This window comes from Aquarana catesbeiana, linkage group LG07, assembly GCF_042186555.1.
Source record: "Aquarana catesbeiana isolate 2022-GZ linkage group LG07, ASM4218655v1, whole genome shotgun sequence".
NCBI lineage: Eukaryota > Metazoa > Chordata > Amphibia > Anura > Ranidae > Aquarana > Aquarana catesbeiana.
This window is the reverse complement of record NC_133330.1, coordinates 218844881-218866446: the sequence shown is the minus strand read 5'-3', so window position 1 is coordinate 218866446 and position 21566 is coordinate 218844881. Positions and strand designations below refer to the sequence as shown.

Genomic DNA, 21566 nt, shown 5'->3' with positions numbered 1-21566 from the left:
TAGGTTTCAAACTGGAGTTCCGAGCATTCCCCTCTCCTCGTTTCTTCAGATCAAATGTCCCCAGAGATCCAGAGAAAAAGCAGTCTCTCCTAGTGTTGGAGCGACTATTGTCGCAAAAGGTCATCGTGGTGGTTCCCACAGAAGAGCAGGGATTGGGGTTTTATTCAAACCTTTTCACGGTTCCAAAACCAAATGGAGATGTCAGACCCATTCTGGATCTAAAGGATCTAAACCGATTCCTAAAGATTCGATCCTTTCGCATGGAATCAATTCAATCAGTAGTCTCCATCCTACAAGGAGGAGAACTTCTGGCGTCAATAGATATCAAGGATGCGTACCTGCATGTACCCATTTTCCCTGCTCATCAAAAGTACTTGCGTAGAAAAAAGCCACTTTCAGTTTATAGTCCTGCCTTTCGGGCTAGCCACTGCACCTCGGGTGTTTACAAAGATCTTGGCTCCTCCTCTGGCCAGATTAAGAGCCCAAGGTATAACTGTCATAGCATACCTAGACGACCTGCTCTTGATAGACCGGTCGGTAGCCTACCTGGACCAGAACTTGGTCACCACAGTCAACTACTTGGAATACCTGAGTTGGATTCTCAACTTAGAAAAGTCTTTCTTAAAACCAGTAAGAAGACTAGAGTATTTGGGCCTGGTCATAGATACAAGCCAAGAGAAGGTATTTTTACCTCAGGCAAAGATCTGTGCCTTAAAAGAACTGATTCAGGTAGTCGGGACAAAAAAGGGTCCTTCTGTTCGCCTTTGTATGAGGCTGCTGGGAAAGATGGTGGCTTCATTCGAAGCAGTTCCCTATGCTCAGTTTCATTCGAGACTGCTGCAACACAGTATCCTGTCTGCCTGGAACGAGAAAGTGCAGGCATTAGATTTTTCAATGCGTTTGTCTCCTACAGTGCGTCAGAGCCTCAGTTGGTGGTTAATACCCGAAAACCTGCAAAAAGGGAAGTCCTTTTTACTGGGTACCTGGACAGTGGTAACAACGGATGCCAGTCTTTCGGGTTGGGGACCAGTTCTGGAACAGTCTGCGGTCCAAGGGAAATGGTCCAAAATCGAGAGGACCTTACCCATCAACATTCTGGAGATCCGTGCGGCGTATCTAGCCCTAAAAACCTGGACTCTCAGGCTACAGGGTTGCCCTGTCAGGATCCAGTCCGTCAATGCCACAGCAGTGGCTTATATCAATCATCAAGGAGTGCAGCTCAGGGAGAAGTGAACCAGATTTTAGTCTGGGCAGAGAAGCATGTGCCATGCATATCGGCAGTTTTCATTCCGGGGATAGAGAACTGGCAGGCAGACTATTTGAGTCGCCAGCGGTTAGTCCCAGGGGAATGGTCTCTTCACCCCGACGTCTTTTAGGCCATATGCCAAAGATGGGGGGTTCCAGATGTAGATCTCTTTGCATCTAGATTCAACAAAAAGATTGACAAGTTTGTGGCAAGAACAAAGGATCCTCTTGCACGCGTTGGTGATTCCGTGGCATCGGTTCTCACTGATTTATGCATTCCCTCCTGTTCTGCTACTGCCACGACTCCTTTGCAGGATCAGGCAGGAAAAGAAGTCGGTACTTCTGGTGGCCCCAGCTTGGCCCATGAGAGCTTGGTGTGCAGAAATAGTAAGGATGACAGTAGGTTCCACCCTACCGTCACGTCCAGACCTGTTATCTCAAGGTCCAGTGTTCCATCCTGCTTTACAAATGCTGAATTTGACGGTTTGGCTATTGAAACCCACGTTCTGAAGAATCGTGGGCTTTCAGGTCCTGTGATCTCTACCTTGATCAATGCAAGGAAGCCAGCTTCCAGAGTGATTTATCATAGTGTTTGGAAGACTTATGTATCCTGGTGTGAAGCCAGGGGTTGGCATCCCAGAAAATATGTCATAGGTAGAATTCTTGACTTTCTACAAATGGGATTAGAAATTAAGCTGGCCTTGAGTACCATCAAGGGCCAGATCTAGGCCTTATCAGTATTATTTCAACGGCCACTTGCCTCACATTCTTTTGTCTGAAAATTTATGCAGGGGGTAACGCGTCTTAATCCTCCAGTTAAGGTGCCCCTAAACCCCTGGGACTTGAATTTGGTTCTGTCAGATTTACAGAAACAGCCTTTTGAACCAATACGCCAAATTCCCTTGGTCTTGTTGACAAGAAAGTTAATTTTTCTGGTAGCCATTTCTTCTGCTAGAAGAGTATCAGAATTAGCAGCCCTTTCCTGTTAAGAGCCTTATTTAATCATGCATAAGGATAGAGTGGTATTGCGCCCTCATCCTAGCTTTCTACCGAAAGTGGTTTCAGATTTCCATCTAAACCAAGATATTGTTCTACCTTCCTTTTTTCCCAGATCTCTGTTCTACGGAAGAAAGATCACTACATTCTTTGGATGTAGTAAGAGCAGTTAAAGCCTATCTGGAGGCAACTGCTCAAATTCACAAAACGGATGTTTTGTTCGTGTTGCCTGAAGGTCCCAATAGAGGACAGGCAGTCTACCATTTCAAAATGGATTCGACAAATGATTATTCAAGCTTACGGTTTGAAACAGAAAATTCCACCTTTTCAAATCAAGGCACACTCCACAAGGGCTATTATGGTCTTCAGTCCGTACATTCACCAGATTTTATCAGGTGGATGTGGGAAGGCATGAGGCTATCGCCTTTGAGCGTAGTGTGCTGCAGGCAGCGGTACGAGGTCCTCAGGTCTGATTACACCCTACGTTGTGTGGTCCCCTCCCCTCAAATAGCATTGCTCTGGGACATCCCATCAGTGATTGCTGAGGCTCTGTGTCCCCTGATGTACGAGAAAGAAAATAGGATTTTTATAACAGCTTACCTGTAAAATCCTTTTCTTTTGAGGTACATCACGGGACACAGAGGTCCCACCCCTCTTCTAATACACTTATATTGCATTGCTTCAAAACTGAGGTATCCCCAGTAAGGGGAGGGGTTATATAGGGGGTTGAACTTCCCGTCTAGGGTGTGACCAGTGTCCAATCACCTAGTGATACCTTATAACCCATCAGTGATTACTGAGGCTCTGTGTCCCGTGATGTACCTCAAAAGAAAAGGATTTTACAGGTAAGCTGTTATAAAAATCCTATTATTGTCCACAGAGGCAACCAGTTCAAATAGTGGGCTGGCAGGGTGGTTGTTCTATAACCCCTTTCACATTGAGACGTTTTTCAGGCGCTTTTGGTCTAAAAATAGTAAATGTAAAGCGCCTGAAAAACGGCTCCCCTGCAGTCTGTGTGAAAGTCAGAGTGCTTTCACACTGGGGCGGTGCACTGGCAGGACCTTAAAAAAACTCCTGCAAGCAGCATCTTTGGAGCGGTGAGGGTGCAGTGTATACACCGCCCCTGCCCGTTGAAATTAATGGACAGTGCTGCCGAACCGCCGGCAAAGCACCGCTGCAGCGGCGTTTTGCGGGTCGTTTTAACCCTTTTTATAGCGCCGCTTTACCGTCAACGCCGCCGACGCCCCAGTGTGAAAGCAGCCTAAATCTATTTGAAAAGCAGCCTTTTTGGGTACCATTTCAAAGTTGGAAGTCAAATGGTGCCCCTTTGATTCACAGTAAAATAGTAACTGTGTGAAAATGTCAATTTTTAGTGTACATACACAAATCCTTTCTCTAGGCAGTCCATAGTGATATCTCTCACAATTAGTTACATCCTTTCCATGCCTAAGGGACACACTTGTGCTAGTGTACAATTATAAATAGAAAATATGCACAGACTCAAAGTTTTTGAATTATTGATAAGATAATTTGCATTAAATCAAATCACTTTCACCACTAGATCTGAATATGCGCTATAACTAGTACAGTTTATTTTGGAAATAATATAAAATTTTAATCATAATTGTCCAATGATTGTGGTCAACTCCAGCTAAAGCACTACTAAGCATTTACAATAGTCAGTTTAATTAACTGCACATCTTCATTAGTATCCATCCTCCTTGATATCTCCCACCTGCTGGCATCATATAAGTAGGTTGCTCTGCCCCCTCACTGCTTATCACAACTATGACTGAGAAGAGATCTCGCAGCTCTTCCCGAGAGCCTCCTCAGAAACAGAGAGACACTTCTAGTCAGGGCTCTAAAAGAGAAAAGAAAAGCAGCCAAAGCTCAGAAAGATCTAGGTCTGGAAGAAGTAGGGAGCCCAGCAAGAATGATGCAAAGGTTTCTGCTGTGGTCGACGTGGATGATGTGTTGGCTTCAGACCAGGAGACAGAAGTTATGGCTCTTCTGGAAAGTGGACAGAAGGATGAAGGTAGGCATTCAAATATATATATAGACTGTTAATTACTTCTGATTTATGTACAGTATATTGGGAAAATGGAAATAAACTGTTAATAAATACCAATTAATAGAGTTATACAGTATATTCATAATTTTGCTGTGTTTTTGCCATGGTTCTGTGTTTATTGTGGTTGCCTTACATCAGTCTGCATCTGTGAAAAAAAAAAAGGACATGCAACTCAAAAAAACACCAAAAATGCAACCGTGGGTGCATTTATTATATATTGTTGCCTTTTTTTTTTTTTTTTTTTTTTTTTAGATGCATTTTCAATGCATTCCAATGGAAAAGTGTGTTTTTGGTGCGTTTTTTTTTTTTTTACCACATTAACATGCTCCAAAAATGCAGCATGCAGGACTTTTGAAACACAGTCGACTGGTGTGAAGAGTTCCATAGGATTTAATGGTCATGCATTTTTCTTCTGCTTTTTGTGAGACAAAAACTGATCCATGTGAAAGGGCCCTGATTGTCAATATTGTGCAAAATGTTACTGATAATTTTCTTTATATAATAAACACCAATTAATACAGGTATTCATTAAAAAAGGCTTATCCACATGTTGCTGCGCCTTCATTTTTCAATCAACCGTGTTCTTGTTCAAGCTGTGCTGCTGCAACAATGGACATCAGCGACAAGGCTGTGCTGTCTGGCAGGGGCTCCCATCTACAGATATAAATTGTGTATTTTGTTACTTGCGTAGAATTACATTTTAAGAATTAATCTTACTTAGTTTGACATGCCTGCAGTATAGAAATCCTGTCATCTGCCTTTATATTTTCCACCTGTTCTTTTTAGAGAAGAATTGTCCAGTCCACAGCCAGTGTGCATTTTACAGATCCTCCAAAAGTGAAATGTTTTCAAAAGGCATTGCTAGGAAGGGAAAGTGGATCTGCCAGGAGGGAAACGCAACAGCTAGATGCCTCGGTGTGCAAGGGTTCATAATCAACATGAATGAGTCTAGCAATGATGGAGATATTTCTCTCTGCCTTAGGATCTAGACAGTGGCAGCTGGTGCTCAAAATTTTTTTGGGGTGGCGCAAACAAACTGAAAAATTCTGAAAAAAAACCCCCATCAATTGCAGCCCCACTGTGCCATGAATCACAGCCACTGTGCCCATCAATTGCCGCCACTGTGCCCATCAATTGCCCCCACTGTGCCCATCAATTGCCGCCACTGTGCCCATCAATTGCCGCCACTGTGCCCATCAAACGCAGCCACTGTGCCCATCAAACGTAGCCACTGTGCTCCATCAAATACAGCTACTGTGCCCATCTTATGCAGCCACTGTTCCCATCATATGCACCCTCACTGTGCCCCATCATATGCGCCCTCACTGTAACCCATCATATGCAGCCTCACTGTACCCCATCATATGCAGCCTCACTGTGCCCCATCAAATGCAGCCTCACTTACCCTACAGGCAGCTCCGCTCGGGCTGTGCATTCCATGGAGCTGCTGACGTTACTTCCGGCTTCCCTCTGGAACAGGGAAACTGGAAGTAACCTCTTAAGTTGAACAACAAAGCTCCCGCCCGTAGTAATACTACGGGCGGAAGCTGCTCGGCGCTTTGGATTTCACCGCAAAGCAGGTCAAAAGCCTGCAAATGAAGCGCCTCGTCTGCAATCTCGTGATTGCATTGACGTGGCGCTTCCCACAGTGCACTGTGTCCGGCGCCCAAACACAGTGCACTTAAAGAACATTTTTTCTAATTTTTTTTTAAGGGGGCCTTTTTAAAAAAAAATAATTATCTTTAATTTTTTTTGTGACTGCTGGGTGGGGGTGGGGGGGGGCAGCGCCTGTGCGCCCCCTATGGATGGGCCACCACTGGATCTAGATGAGAAATCTGGGGCCCCGGTTAAAGAAGAAAACAATGCATTCAAGCCTTTGAGAGTTGCAGTAGGTTTCGGTAGTGCAGTGTTGGGCTGAGCCTTGTAAAATGAACAAGAGATACCCATGTAGCACTCATGTGACTGTATGTGGGTATGTACTGTATGACTCTTTTGAACCTCTTGCACCCTTTTCTTTAGGCAGTTAGTGCTAAGTTTAACATTTTGCCTATTGATGTTTGCATTATATTTTGATGAACTGCATCTGCATTATAAAATAGTATTTAAAAGACAGTTTATATTCTAAATTTTTGCCTTTGCAGCCTTGAAGCCTACAAGTCTCCGAGTATGTGAAGTGCTCCTCATTTGCTGCTGTCTTCTGCTGCTAATCCTCACTTTCCCTCTCTCTATCTGGTTCTGTGTCAAGGTGTGTATTTCTCTGTGAGACCCTTTTTGGCATTTCCTTTTTAGGTAGATGATAATAAGTAGCCTAATGCACAAATCAATCAATTAGATAAATTAAGAGCGGCAGCCAACTTAAAATTATGTGTGTCCCCACAATACTGGATATGAATAAATGTATAAGTGGCGCTCACTCAACAATGAAAATCTCCAAATAAACTATAAAGTGCAAAATGCATGTGCAATAAAACCAAGTCCAAAAAATGTAGATTCAATGGTCCATAATTCACAGAAAAAAATATAAGTATATAAAGGGCAAAAAAAATTGCAAAAAAAGAGCAATATGTAGATTCTTTATAGTGTAGTAATTCAAATAAAACACATTTAATCATAAGTAGTAACTCACATAAAATTGCACAGTAGTCAGCATCGATCTATTTATGAGCTTCTGGTCTCGGCCACAACCGGAAATAGAACGTCACCCGGCTCCTTCCCGACGCGTTGCATCACAGATCACGTGACTTTCTCAAGGGTTTTATTTATTCATATTCTTTTTAGGTAGATGCTGTCTGACCTGATTCATTTCCTATATCTCTCGGGAATCCAGTGGCAAGATCATCCAGTCTTAGTTGCAAGCTCTTCCCCTCCGTGACCATTGTAAAGTAATTTTCCTACTACTGCATTTGCAGGTTGGCAGAGTGTTAAAGTCAATGTAGGCATCTTGTCAGTGGAATCCCACAGAGAAAAATGTAGATATAGCATGAGACAGTCCATCTCCAACTAGCACTAAATTGTAAGTTTTTGGGTAGACTAAATGTTCAAAAGCATATCTAAAACCCAAAAACAAAAGTGTAATATTTTGCAGCTTTATCATTGTGGCAGCTGCATTAATTTTCTTTTTTCAAGCCAAACCCATCGTCAACAACTACAGATACCTGTTGATTACAGCAGAAATACAGTGTCCCTGTATTTACTTGCTGTAAACTGAAAAGAAAGCATAAACATCCTTATATTTGTTGTGTAAACTACTAGCACAATAAATCCACCATGTAATGGAGAAGAACACAAGCAGACATGCTTGAAGTCCAGTCTGTGTGACAATCGTGACTTTTTCTATAGATACAGTGGAGAAATTAGTGTAGCTACAAAGGCACTTTAAGTGTGATATTCAGGGATTTCCAGATAATAAAAAAAAAAGAGGAAAGGTGTAGGAGGTACACCTTGCACTTCAGAGGTGCCGCTCTAGGAAGGGTGTCTGAAAATGTAGCTCTCCTCAGAATAGGAACAGCAGGTGCTGGCTAAGCATAGGTAATTGGATGAAGTGAAGATTCTGGACAGCCACACTCAAAATCAAATGCCTTTATTAAAAAAAGGAGGTAACAATCCAAAAAGTACAAGCCACAGCAAACGGATTACAGGACCTGATACGTTTCACACTTTCAAAAGTGCTTATTCATAGCTAAAGAACCACAAACATTAACTGCAATATATACACACTGATATCTATTAAACATGTGACCCAAACCTGTGAATAAATTACTCTAATTAGAGTTAGTTGATAGGTGAAGTGGGTTGATTAGTGTATAGCTAACATGTGTGGTTAAATGTGAGAGCACCACTAAGCCTCGGTTCACACCAGAGGAGGCACGACTTGCAGGTCGCCTCACCGAGGCGACCTGCACACGACTGCCCGGGCGACTTGCAAAACGACTTCTGTATAGAAGTCTATGCAAGTCGCCCCAAGTCGCCCCCCAAGTCGTACAAGAACCTTTTTCTAAGTCGGAGCGACTTGCGTCGCTCCCCTTAGAACGGTTTCATAGCACAGAACGGGAGGCGACTTGTCAGGCGACTAGGTCGCCTGACAAGTCGTCCCTGTGTGAACCGAGCCTAAGTATTCTAAAAGATAAAAACAGAAATGTGTAAAAGGGGATGTGCATAAAAATATATATGAACATATATAAATAAATAAATAAATAAATATATATAAATATATATATATATATATATATATATATATATATATATATATATATATATATATATATATATATATAGTAAAATATATGTTTGGAAGATGCTATCTGCAAAGACCCAGAAACATTTAATGATACATCCATTGAATATAATCAAAAAATGAAAAATACTTAATGTTGGATGTTAAACCAAAGTGCATATGTGTTGGAATAAAAGTACTTGATATAAAACATATCCATATAGACATTTATATAGTGTAGAATGTGAAAATGAGGATATGTATTATGAATAGAAACGTGAACTACCGTGAAAATAATATGAAAAAAGGTGAAAAATGTGGAATGATGTAATGGTAAACGAACATCTGTGTCCATATAAACATGCGTATCTCCAGGTAAGGAACACTAAGCATGTGAGCATAGACATACATGTGCGTGAATATACAGAGCCGTACACTGTGTGCAGTAATAAAAAGTGCTGTCCTGTGTCAACACATGCACTGTAGCTTGATGTATGCTGCATTAGGAGGGACGCTGCTGAGCCGCGCCCTCTCCATCAGTCCAGCGTACCTCTGTTACCTAAATTCCAGCAACAGAATAGGGTCCTGCCGTGCACCTAGCACAGACTTCGTGTGTGCACTTGTTCACTCCTCCACTCTTGTACCCATGTGACCAGGTCATTGATCTCTGTAACCCGGGTTTGGTTCTGATTGCTACTGGAAACTGACCACTAGGGAGGGAGCCAGAGCATCAACCCCTTGCTACTGCAGAACCTTTCACCTTTACCAGGTACAACGCTTAATCACTGGTTGCTTTGTGTCTGAACTAGTACTTAGTTATCCATAGCAACTACGTTGCTTCTGCTCCTTACTTGATTTGCTGTGTAAACCTATGCATGAAGGTAAAAAAAAACTACTGTGTGCAGCAGCCCCCCCCCCCCCCAATACTTACCTAAGCCCCATCGTGATCCAGCTATGTGCACAAGAGCCTCGGCTCTCCAGGAACTCTCCCACCAGTGAGCCAATGAGAAGAGAGAGGAAGCGGGGCCAAGCCGCAGCTCTGTGTCTGAATGGATGCCCCCACAGCAAGCTGTTTGCTCTGGGGGCACTTGGCAGGAGGGAGGGGCCAGGAGCATTGACAGGAGACCCGAGAAGAGGAAGATCAGGGCATCAAAACCACTGCACAAAGCAGGTAAGTATAACATGTTTGTTACTTTTTTTAATGATAACGAATAAAGAACATTAACTTTTTTTCTATCTGATCCAGGAGGTTAAAGCAGAACTTCAGTCTTGCAATGGCTAGAGTCCACCCCCCCTCCAGCTCCACCATTACTGTGCATGCACAGATGTGCCCACATTGCTCTGCCCAGACAGCGGGGTCCTGGCAGAGCTCCATCAGCACATCTGGGGGTCATTGGGGGGGTTTCCGCTCATGCACAAAGACAAGGAAGGTTTCAGACTTCCTGTTGCTGGTCTTTTTGCATGCAGGGTAAACCCTGCATGTGCACAGATGCCCAGAGGACCTGCACATGCATAGATATACAGTAGGTCTCTCTCAGGAACCAAACCCTGTGGTACACCTGTGCAAACCTAGCGGGCGGTGAGAATCTCTTGCCTGGGTGAGAAAATAGGAAGTTGCTGCTATATAAGGTTTACTTAAAAAAAAATAGTATCCATTGGTAAGAGAGGAAGGAACGAGGAGACAAGCCAGCACAAGATGTGATTTAGGGTGAACATCCACTTAAAGTACAACATCAATATGTATTCCAAATAAATAAAATTCAGACTGCTACATCCTATATTGTAAATTATTTGTGCTGTGAACTTGTCACAAAATATTAGTAAATAGCAAAAACAAGAATGCCAATACACCTACATGTTTTTTTTTTTTGTTCCTCATGTTTTTTTCTATATATTATTTATCAAATATTAAAACATTTTTTTCAGAGAATTGATATATTTCAGAATGCTTACCCATATATTGAAATCATTCATATTAACCTCCCTGGCGGTATTATTTTTTCAGATTCTTGCGTCTCAAAGGGGTACAATTATTTTGCATAGAAATTTGGCGTTTTATATTGTAGGCCTGTAATTCTTAGCAATAACACACTTAGATCTGTCCACCAAGAGTCTAGTAGATATCCCGGGTATGATGAAGTTTGAAACACAAAATCATAAATTATAATATAATAAATAAATAATTAAAAAAAAATATATATATAATAATAATAAAATACATTTCCCCACGATTCACTATCGCTCAATTCTGCAAGTGTTCTAATTTACTATTGCTGTTTTCTAGCTGGTCTAAAGCCACTTTTGATGTAAAGGGACACTTTTTGGTTGCTATGGACAATCTCAAGTTTCCAGGCGGAAAGAACAGTATATATGATATAAAACTGCATGCAGGGCATGGGCCAAAGCATTGGGGACAAAAGGGATGTGAAATGATTTCATACAGTACTGTAATCTTACAGATTACAGTACTGTATGTGTTATGATTTTTAAATTTTTTTGAATTTGCCGTCAGGCTCCGCTAACGTGCGTCGAGACGCTAGCAGGGAATGAAGCCTGGCACAGAGAGGCTTCGGGCAGAGGACGGAGCCCGCAGACACCGCAGAGGGACATCGCAGGATCCTGGGGACAAGGTAAGTATACTGCACCAGGATCCTGAGATGTAATCCCGCGTGTGGCTCGGGGTTACCGCTAATGGTGCTGAAATTTAACCCCGAGCCACACTCGGGAATACCGTCAGGGAGGTTAGTGGGTATTGCTGTATAGGCTTTCATATATTATGTATGGACAGCTACAATTTTTTTTTTGTAATATATACCCTTCTGTTACATAGTAGGTCATATGAATACCCATACTGTATGATGTAGCAAGTGCTTGTTTTTCATGCTGACATAGTTTTTTTTTTTGTTTGTTTTTTATCAGAAATGATCAAATATTCAGTTGTTATTTTCATTAGTATTATGTACTAAAAACAATGCGGTTATGTACAGAAATATTTCTTTTAAGATGGCTTTAAACATTAAATAATAATTTGCATTGCAGATTGTAAGGGAGTATGAGCGAGTTATTATATTTCGACTAGGGCGGTTGTTACCAGGACGAGCTAGAGGACCAGGTAATAATAATTTAACTGCTTCCGCACTAGTAACATTTATACCAACAATTGGTAAGCTGTCATTTCCCTCTGCAGTTGGGTTTAAAGCGGCAGTAAACCCATCCATAAAACAGTTTCATTTACGGCACGTGCTGGAAATGTAACACTCCCATTAGTTGTGCTCTCAACCAAACTGTCAAACCATCCAATGGCTGGTGTCATAGCTGATCACATGTGCAGCATCATGGCAGTTGTAGACTAAAAAGAGGCAAAGATGGCAGCTTCCTTGGCTGAAAACGATAGAGGGGGTTTACTTACACTTTAAGCAGATCTTCACCACCCATTCCCCTCTTCATTTTTTTCATGTTTTCATCGGTAGGCGCCGGGGTTCCGCTGACAGGGCTACCGATGAGACACCGCCCCCTCCTCTTTTACTGAATGAAGGACAATGCCTCTTGGGATATGTGATGTGCATATCCCAGGAGGCAAAGGGAGCACAGTGCACATCTAGGCAAATTATGTGCACTTAGGGGCGACCTGAACATTTAAAAAAATATATTAAAAAGCCGTACTATTTCAGGGAAGAAGGGGTGGATAGGAATGAAGATTGCCTGGAGGTTGAAGATCCGCTTTAAAGTGGAACTAAACTCTCGCAGTCAATATTAACTATTTTTATTTTATTTATTTTTTAGTTGCTTTCTGGTTTCTGACCTAGGCCAAAATTGGGTCATACATCTCAAGAGTCTTCTCTGGCATTTTTTTCTTTCATCTGGAAGAGGGGAGGAGGGGTTTTATCAGCTAAAAACACCCTCCTTGTCACTTACCTTACAGCGGAGCCCGAAATGATGAGGGTGGCCTCTTGCACTGTTCCGGTCCAAGCACCCCTGGTGGTGGGTACAGGGAGTGCGAGGGCAACGAAAGGGTGCAGGTGCCTGCAGGCAAGTGGCTGGAAATTGGAGATATATGAACCTCTGCTGAGGAGATGTGGAAACTGATCACCAAACTTGTTCAGCGGGAGCCAGATCAGGATCAACTGCAGAATCAGGAACAGGCAGGAGTCGGCAACAGGCTGGCAGCGGGGTACCAAGTCAGAAGGCAAAACCGTAGTCAGGAACAGGCAGAGGTTGGCAACAGATGGGCAGCAGGGTACAGAATCAGGAGGCAGAGCCGTAATCATAAGTTCAAGCCAAGGTCAGTATTGCAGGTAGAGGCAGGTTCAGCAGGCAGGGGAGATCCAAGAGAATGGTCAGAAGATAGCCGGGTTTTCAGGAACAAGGTCAATCAGGCAGAGTAACAACAGGAACACAGGAACAAGCTGAAGACAATCCAGCACTGATGCTAGGCAGACTCTCTGTTTATATAGGGTGCTGTGTGCCAGGATTCGCGCCAGCGTACGTGCGTGCGCGTATGCGTATTAGTGCCTTAGCACATTGGCACATGCGCATTAGCACATTGGCACACGCATGTTAGCACATTAGCGCTTTGGCAAAAGCGGGTGCGCGTTCGCATAGAGGTGCCATTGTGCATGCCCACCCTGGATCTCATTTGTCTCTGGCTATGGTTCCGTGCATGCACATTGGCATTAGCAGAACAAGGATTGGCAGCTGCTGTACGGAGACGGGTGCTTGCTGTGTGAGTTCTCTGACACTCCTGCTTGCATGCTTGAGCTAAGGGAAAGTATATTCCAGATACCAAATGCTACATGAATCATCTGCCCATACTCAAGAGAGTCAAAAGAAGAGGGGATGCTACACCATGGTCAACATTGCCCTGTCTCAACTTTTTTGAAATTGGGGTTGTACTTTTGCTAATTTTTGTTTCCATGTCCCGACTTTTTTGAGTTGTGTGGCTCCTAACAATAGTTTCAAAATTACATCATTTTTTTTCTTAAAATGGTATATTTTCTCAGTTCAAACATTTGACATGTTTTCTATTTTCTATTGTAATTTAAAATATGGGTTTATGAGATTTGCAGATCATTGCATTCTCTCCAGTTTTATGTAGATTTTACACAGCATACCAACTTTTTTTGGAATTGGGGTTGTACTTGATTTGTTTGTGCTTTTACCTGCAATTTTTTAATTATCAAAAGGGTCTCATTAAATAAAGCACTTCTTTATTTTAGAATTGAAATGTGCATTTTGTGTACAGATAAAGGTAGTTTTGTATAGCAATTTTATTGGTGTGTAGTATTTATTTTAAAAAATAATCCATCCCCTGTCTCTGGTATCAGTTTACAGAGAATAGCGGTTTTATGTAACATTATGCTTTGTTAGTAGTATATGAATAAGCTTTCATGTCATCGTTCTATCTGTTCACAGGGCTGTTTTTTTACCTCCCTTGTTTGGACAAGTGTCGCAAAGTGGACTTCCGCATTAAAATCTTTGAGGTTCCTTTTCACCAGGTAAATGAGCATTCAGAGACAAAGTTACCATAATGTAGTTGTGAAATCACGGAGTATAAGTAACATTTTTATGTGTCAGACTTAAATATTGTGAAAATGTATGCAAATTTATTGCATAACTGTTTCGTTTGGGAAGGTATTGTAAGTCAGCAGCTGTAACTGATAAAAAAAAAAAATTAAAAACAATGAATGGCGTCCCTGTATAATCAGTGAACAAACATAATGGAAGCTGCCCCTTTAAAAGTGAACAGGTCACCAAATGCTGTGGGAAATTTATATTAAAGGATGTTCAGTGAATCAAAAATGCAAATACAACTAAATAGCAAGCTAAAAGTCCATATGTGATAAATCCCAACACAAAATTGTGATGCTCAAAATTGGATTCCTAGTTCTTCACCACAAGTGCTCAAGAGATGGGTGGCCACTCACCAGAGAATTATGACCCCTTTTTACAGGAAGGTCAAACAGCGTTTCTGGAATACCAATAGATTCCATCGACAGCACAGTTCCACTCCACTGGCCCCTAGAGATGAAACTAGGATGGGAAAAATGACTCCACAAGACACATAGAGGAAGGTCTCATAGTGTAGTATTTTTAATAGATAAAAGCAAATGACAACAAATGGCGATTACACTTATAGGTTACAGTGCTGATCTGGGCACCAGGTGTAATCAACATGTGCAAGCCGGCTAGTCCTAAAGAATAGCGTGAAGTCCGCGTCTCTCCTAAGGCTAGATAGGATGTGGGATCAGAACCTGGAATTGCGGCTCCTCTGCTCCGACATATGTTTTGCCGTATTAGCGTCTTCAGGGAGTTATGTCACACCACTCCTAGCTTGCTTAAAAGTGAATGGGAAGGGTGCTATTGGTGGGACTCCTCCAAAATGGAGGAGAAGACAAAAATGTAATGCAAAATTTCCCTCTAGGGGGTGCCGACTTACACACAATGTTCCCATCATACAGCATGAACCAACCTGATATCAACATATAAAAACTCGAAAGACACATTAAAAACATTGCAAATTGATAAAATATCATGGCTAAATCGCATAAAGAAAATAGTGACAGGAATCATATAAACTGGCACCATCTAGTGGCCAATAAATGTGCAACCTAGATGCATGCAACATGGCCTATAATGAAAAAACACCACAGAGCAGCGGCATCTAGTGGCCAATATCTTAAAAGGCCTGAAACAAAATGTATACATTTTCAAAACTGATATAAATTGGAAAAATACAATTTTCTATAAAAAATATATATTTTATAAAATAATATAACTTTATGTGTGCCAGCTAGATGAACTAGCAAAGAAGAAAAAGGAGAAGAAAACCTGGAAAGAGTCACCCCATATAAATAGATTTTAAAAGAAAAATGCTGCAACCACCAAAAATGTGATGGATGAACAGTCCTCAATAGTCAGTAGAACAGTCCTCAATAGTCAGTCAAAAAACACTTCAGATCAATATCAATATTCAACCCTCTAGACTGTAAAGATTGGAGTCTAAATATCCATTTTGTCTCAATTTGGGACACCTTTTTTGTCATGTCTGTACCTCTCCAATGCTGGCAAACCCTATCAATACCCCAAAATCTGAGTAGGGAGGGGTCTTTATTGAGTACCAACCTAAAGTGGTTGGACACACTGTGGTACTTTTTGATGTTTTCTATATACTCCCCACCCTTATAGCCATGGTCCTGGTGGTTCAGCCCACATATTGGAAATTACAGGGGCACATCAAGACGTAGGTGACATATCTTGTGTCACAGGTGATAAATTGACGAATATCATATTCACCCCCCCCCCGTGACCACCGGTGGGAAACTGGTGGCCTTCCTAGTTTTATCCCTAGTGGTTCTGCATGCTTTACATCTCCTTCACTTAAAGAATCCTGTGCGATTCAAAAAGGTAGGAGGTCTCTTGGGGGGGCCAGATAACATTTTTAGACAACATATTGCGCAACCCTGGAGCCCTCCTATATATAAACTTTGGTTTACTAGGAAAAATCTTTTTTAAGGTAGGGTCCTTACACAATAATGGCCAATGTGTCTTGATAATTCTCTCAACTTCCTTATATTGAAGATTAAAGCCAGATACAAAAGCAAAATCAAACTGATCTTGTCCTGGATTTTTTACTTTAGGCTCCATAATTATCAAGTAATCTGACTTGTTCCCTCGTAGCTTCCAATTGCCTTTTATTATATCCCTTTTCCACAAACCTGTCAATGAGCATATCAGTCTGAACCATGAATTCTCCTTCGCTTGCACAGTTTCTCTTGATTTGGAGAAACTGGCCTTTCGGAATCGCCCACCCAGTTTGGGTGGTGGCAACTCAGATTGGAAATGTAGCCAATCCGATCAGTCTCTTTGAAGTGGGTCCGTGTCACTAGACAGGAACCCACCTTAAAGATTTCAAGATCCAGGAACTGTATACTTGACTGATGCCAAGTGCTAGTGAACTTTATATGATAATCATTCCAATTTATGTATGATAAGAACCTTTCCAATTCCTTTTGTGGACCCTCCCACACGATGAAAATATCATCTATGTATTATCGGTACATTTGTAGTTGTGGCCACCGGTTGGTAAAGATACATTCCTCCTCCCACTTGTTTAGAAATATATTTGCTGTAACTGATAACGAGGCACTTCACTTGCTTTTTCCTCAGAAGTAATCAGTTTACTCCTAGGAATCTATTAATAAGAACAATTTGCTGGACAAATGTCAAAAGCATTTGCCCAGCCGTCATGAATTCTGACCCCAATTTACCTTAAACAGTTAATCCTTAAAGTGGTTCTAAAGCCTTAAGGTTTTTCACCTTAATGCATTCTGTGCATTAAGGTGAAAAACCTTCTGTGCTGCAGCTTCCCCCCTGAACCCCCCCCCCCCCCCGTTTTTCTTACCCGAGCCCAATCCAGTGATGTGCACTAGCACAGCGGCTCCAGCTACTGTCTCTCTCCTCATTGGACAGATTGATAGCAGCGGGAGTCATTGGTTCCCATTGCTTTCAATCAAATTTATGACACTGGAGCGGGATGCATGCCAATGAACGCAGTAGAGAGACTCGGGAGCAAACCCACACGGGTGCCCCCAGGGAAAACGTCTTTCCCTGGGGCACCCAATGAAATGGAGGGGCCAGGGATGCCAGTAGGGTACCCCAGACGAGGATCAGGGCTGCTCTGTGCAAAATAATTGCACAGAGCAGGTACTTATGACATGTTTGTTATTTTTATTTAAAAAAAAAAAAAAAACCTCAAAAGTTTACAACCACTTCAAATTTGCACATGCCCATGAAAGGATCAAAATTGGACAGCTCTACTACTGACCAGATCACTTTTTCATGAGCTTCAGCTGAAAAAAAATACAAAGCTCATGGCTGCGGCTCCAGCTGTGAGCTTGCTTTAACCACCTGAATTCTGTTTATATATATCAAGTGGTTATTTCAGTATTGTGCCTGTTTTATGCTGGAACAGTAGATATAATAGAACAACACCTCGTCAATGATAATTCATTAAAGGAAAAGTATAGCCAAAGCACGTTTGGCTGTACTTCCCTATGGATCACAGGAGTGCAGTTTGTTTTGCACTCCTGTGACCAGTTTTCAGCAGAGAGCAAGCTGAAGTCCTCTCTCTGCTGACTTCACTGAAGTCGGTCCAGACACATTGTCATCACGACAATGGAAGTCGGGATCCGCCAGGTGCCTGGACCGACACCTGACTCAGCCTCTCAATGAGCCACTGAAAGCCTGAGTCGGCTGGTTCACCCCCTCTACAGCCCAGCACTCCAGTCTGCAGCTCTCTGCTCATGGAGCTGTCAGAACCGAGTGATCGGCGGTGTTCTATCGCTCGGTTCTCAGTGCAGAGGCGCTGGGGGACCAATGCTGCATCTACCTAGGCATGTATAAAACTGCAAAAAAGCCCAAACCCATACTGCTCTTTTAACTCAATATTTATTGTGTACAGAGAAATAATAAAATGCAGTACTAAAAGAAACACGATAGTACTTAAATCAATATACATAAACCGTAATAATAGCTTATATTGAATATCAACATCTTGCCGACTGCCTTCGGCAAGGCAGCTCTGCTGCACAAACCGACGTACCTGTATGTCGGTCTGAGCATGAGATACAGTGGGCGCATGCTGCGGGAACTTGCCTGCGGGTCTGGCGGACTTGATGTTCGCTGGCCACCCGCGATTGCGGTGAAGAGAGGCAGAGCGGGGATCTGCCTATGTAAACAAGTCGGATCCCCGTTCTGATAGGAGACAGCACTGAGATCGATCAGGAACAGCGATCTCTGTGTTGTCCCAGTGAGCCTATACCCCACACAGTTAGAACACACCCAGGGAACACAGTTAATGCCTTGATCACCCCCTAGTGTTAACCCCTTCTCTGCCAGTGTCCATTAATCAGTGCATTTTTTTTTTAGCACTCATCATCACTGTAATAATGTCACTGGTCCCAAAAAAGTGTTACTTAGGGTCAGATTTGTCCACCACAATGTCACAGTTACTCTAAAAATCGCAAATCGCCAGTAAAAACAATTAAAAAAGAAAAAGTCCATTAATCTATCCCATAGTTTGTAGACGCTATAACTTTTGCGCAAACCAATCAATATACGCTTATCGCGATTTTTCTTTTTACCAAAAATATGTACAAGAATACATATTGGCCTAAACTTATGAATACATTTTTTTTATTTTTGGATATGTATTATAGCAAAAAGGTAAAACGGTAAAAGATAAGTATTTTTTTTTTTTTTTAATTTGTCCATTATACTTACCTAGATGGATGCAGCATCCAACCGATGCTGCATCTGTCCCCCGCTGCCTCTGCACTGGGAACTGAGCCACCGGACACCACCGATGGCTCGGTTCTCTCAGCTCCCCGACGCAGAGCTGCTGCCTGTCAGTCAGAAGCTCTCCTCTCTGCTCCTTCACGCTCATTGGAGCACTTAGCTTTGGAAGGGCAGGGAGCTGTCATCTCAGACCCTCAGTGGCTCGCTGAGTGGTTGAGACAGGTATTAGTCCCCGCCGCCTCTGCACTGAGAACTGAGCCACCGGACACCACCGAAGGCTCGGTTCTCTCAGCTCCCCGAGTGGAGAGCTGCTGCCTGTCAGTCAGAAGCTCTCCTCTCTGCTCCTTCACGCTCATTGGAGCACTTAGCTTTAGAGGGGCAGGGAGCTGTCATCTCAGTCCCTCAACGGCTCGCTGAGTGGTTGAGACAGGCATTAGTCCAGGCACCTGGCGGATCCAAACTTCATTGTCATGAGGACAATACCAGGAAAATGGTCAAAAGTGATCTCTGGGAGTCTGCAACTACAATTCACCACCACGACCAGTCCCCTTATTGGAACATGAACTTTGACATTGATAAATGACAAGAAGTCTCCACATAGTGTAAAACCATCTGTCACATTCTTTATTTAAAAAGGTAGAAAACTTACATCAATTCTAAAGTAACGAGCATATCAATAGGACATCTCCATAAATGCGATCACATAGAACATCAAGCAGGAACAAGCTCAGTCCGAGCCATAGCGTTTCATCATCATAGACATCATCTGGGGTATCAGTCTTGGTCCTGTCATTGCGCATATAAATAAAAAAAAAAAAAAAAATATATATATATATATATATATATATATATATATATATATATATAAAAATAGATCACTGTACCAGCTAGTGTACAGTGCAGCCACATCACCAGCCCGGCATGGCGTCTTAGCCACGGTCTGGCTGCAGCTACGTAGCCCAAATCGGCGATCTCGTGATAGCACGAGTAGGCACGCATGCGCAGTTCAACCAAAAGTGTGCGGATCGGTTACAACCAGCTAGACCAGAGTGGATCTGCAGAGTGTGTTCCAAGCCTCGCTCTGGTCGAGCTGATAAATGGCTAAGTAGACGCCAACTACTCTAAAACAGGAAATGAAAAAAAACACAATTCTGTGCATACAAAAGTAACATCTGTAGAAACCAAACACATACATTTCGAATATGCCTCAAATGTTCAAAGATAAACTATCCCTAGGAAGGAATATCGAGATACATATTATTAAAATACAAAATAAAAAAGTGTGAAGACAACGCTAAAATTTTTCATATATATATATATATATATATATATATATATATATATATGAAGTTAATGATAGCTATCTCAAGGTCTAAGAAATGTATTCTTTCACTGCTAGCCTCATACGGCAGAGGTACCTCTGTTATTGGTATTCAGCTGTGCAATGAAGCTGTGCAAGGAATCCTGCTCACCATTCCATTGGAGAAGGATGTCGTCTATGTACCTAGCCCAGAGGACCAATTTGGGTCTCTCATGGGCATAGACAACATCCTCCTCCTACTTGGCCATAAACAAATTTGCTAAAATGGGGGCAAATTTAGCTCCCATAGTGACCTCTCTCTCTGTCGTAAATAAAAAACATTCTCAAACCAAAAATAATTGTGTTGGGTCGCAAACTCTAATGCCCCATACACACGGTCGGATTTTCCGACGGAAAATGTGTGATAGGACCTTGTTGTCGGAAATTCCGACCGTGTGTAGGCTCCATCACACATTTTCCATCGGAATTTCCGACACAAAGTTTGAGAGCAGGATATAAAATTTTCCGACAACAAAATCCGTTGTCGGAAATTCCGATCGTATGTACACAAATCCGACACACAAAGTGCCACGCATGCTCAGAATAAATAAAGAGATGAAAGCTATTGGCCACTGCCCCGTTTATAGTCCCGACGTACGTGTTTTTTTTACGTCACCGCGTTTAGAATGATCGGATTTTCCGACAACTTTGTGTGACCGTGTGTATGCAAGACAAGTTTGAGCCAACATCCATAGGAAAAAATCCATGGATTTTGTTGTTGGAATGTCCGAACAAAGTCCGACCGTGTGTACGGGGCATAACAGTTCCATAATAAAGTCTTGTTGGATTGGGGGGGGTCATCACTTGATAGATAGTGTCTTACTGCTGCCAGTCCCAAATGGTGAGGTATACAAGTGTATAAAGCTGCCACATCTGCCGTGGCCAACAGATAGTTGCCACGAAAAATCTATATTTTCCAATAGTTTATTGGTGTCTTTAATGTCCCTCAAATAAGAAGGATTTTTTTTAAACTAAAGATTGTAAATTAAAAGAAAAAAAAAATCGATGTATCGTCCAATACGGGTAGTAACAAAATCTATCCCACTTACTATCGGGTGTCCAGGAGGTTGTGTGGAGGGTGAAATTATATCATCCAGTTAACAGGGTGTCACAAGCCTGACTACAAGAGGCCAGTTTATATATTATATATTTTTTTGTTTTGTTTTAGGGTTATCTTGTTATCTTCACATTTTTTATTTTGTATTTTAATATTATATATCTCAATATTCTTTCTTTGGGATAGTTTTACCTTTTGAATATTTGAGGCATATTCAAAATGTATGCGTTTGGTTTCTACAGATTTCTTTTTTGTATGCACAGAATTATGTTTTTTTGTCGGTGTTGGCGTCTATTTCGCTATTTATCAGCTCGACCAGAGCGAGGCT

At 42.0% G+C, this 21566-nt stretch overlaps 1 protein-coding gene across 1 annotated transcript in view; it reads left to right on the top strand.

The window, feature by feature from the left end:
• Positions 1 to 4026: 4026 nt before the first annotated feature.
• Positions 4027 to 21566, top strand: part of NPHS2 (NPHS2 stomatin family member, podocin) — a 127215-nt gene continuing 109675 nt past the window's right edge. Inside the window, exons 1-4 of the mRNA XM_073593058.1 lie at positions 4027 to 4276; positions 6454 to 6557; positions 11565 to 11637; positions 13938 to 14020. Coding sequence (XP_073449159.1) covers positions 4030 to 4276; positions 6454 to 6557; positions 11565 to 11637; positions 13938 to 14020 — 507 coding nt within the window. The 5' untranslated portion in view covers positions 4027 to 4029. The remainder of the gene's footprint in view (positions 4277 to 6453; positions 6558 to 11564; positions 11638 to 13937; positions 14021 to 21566) is intronic.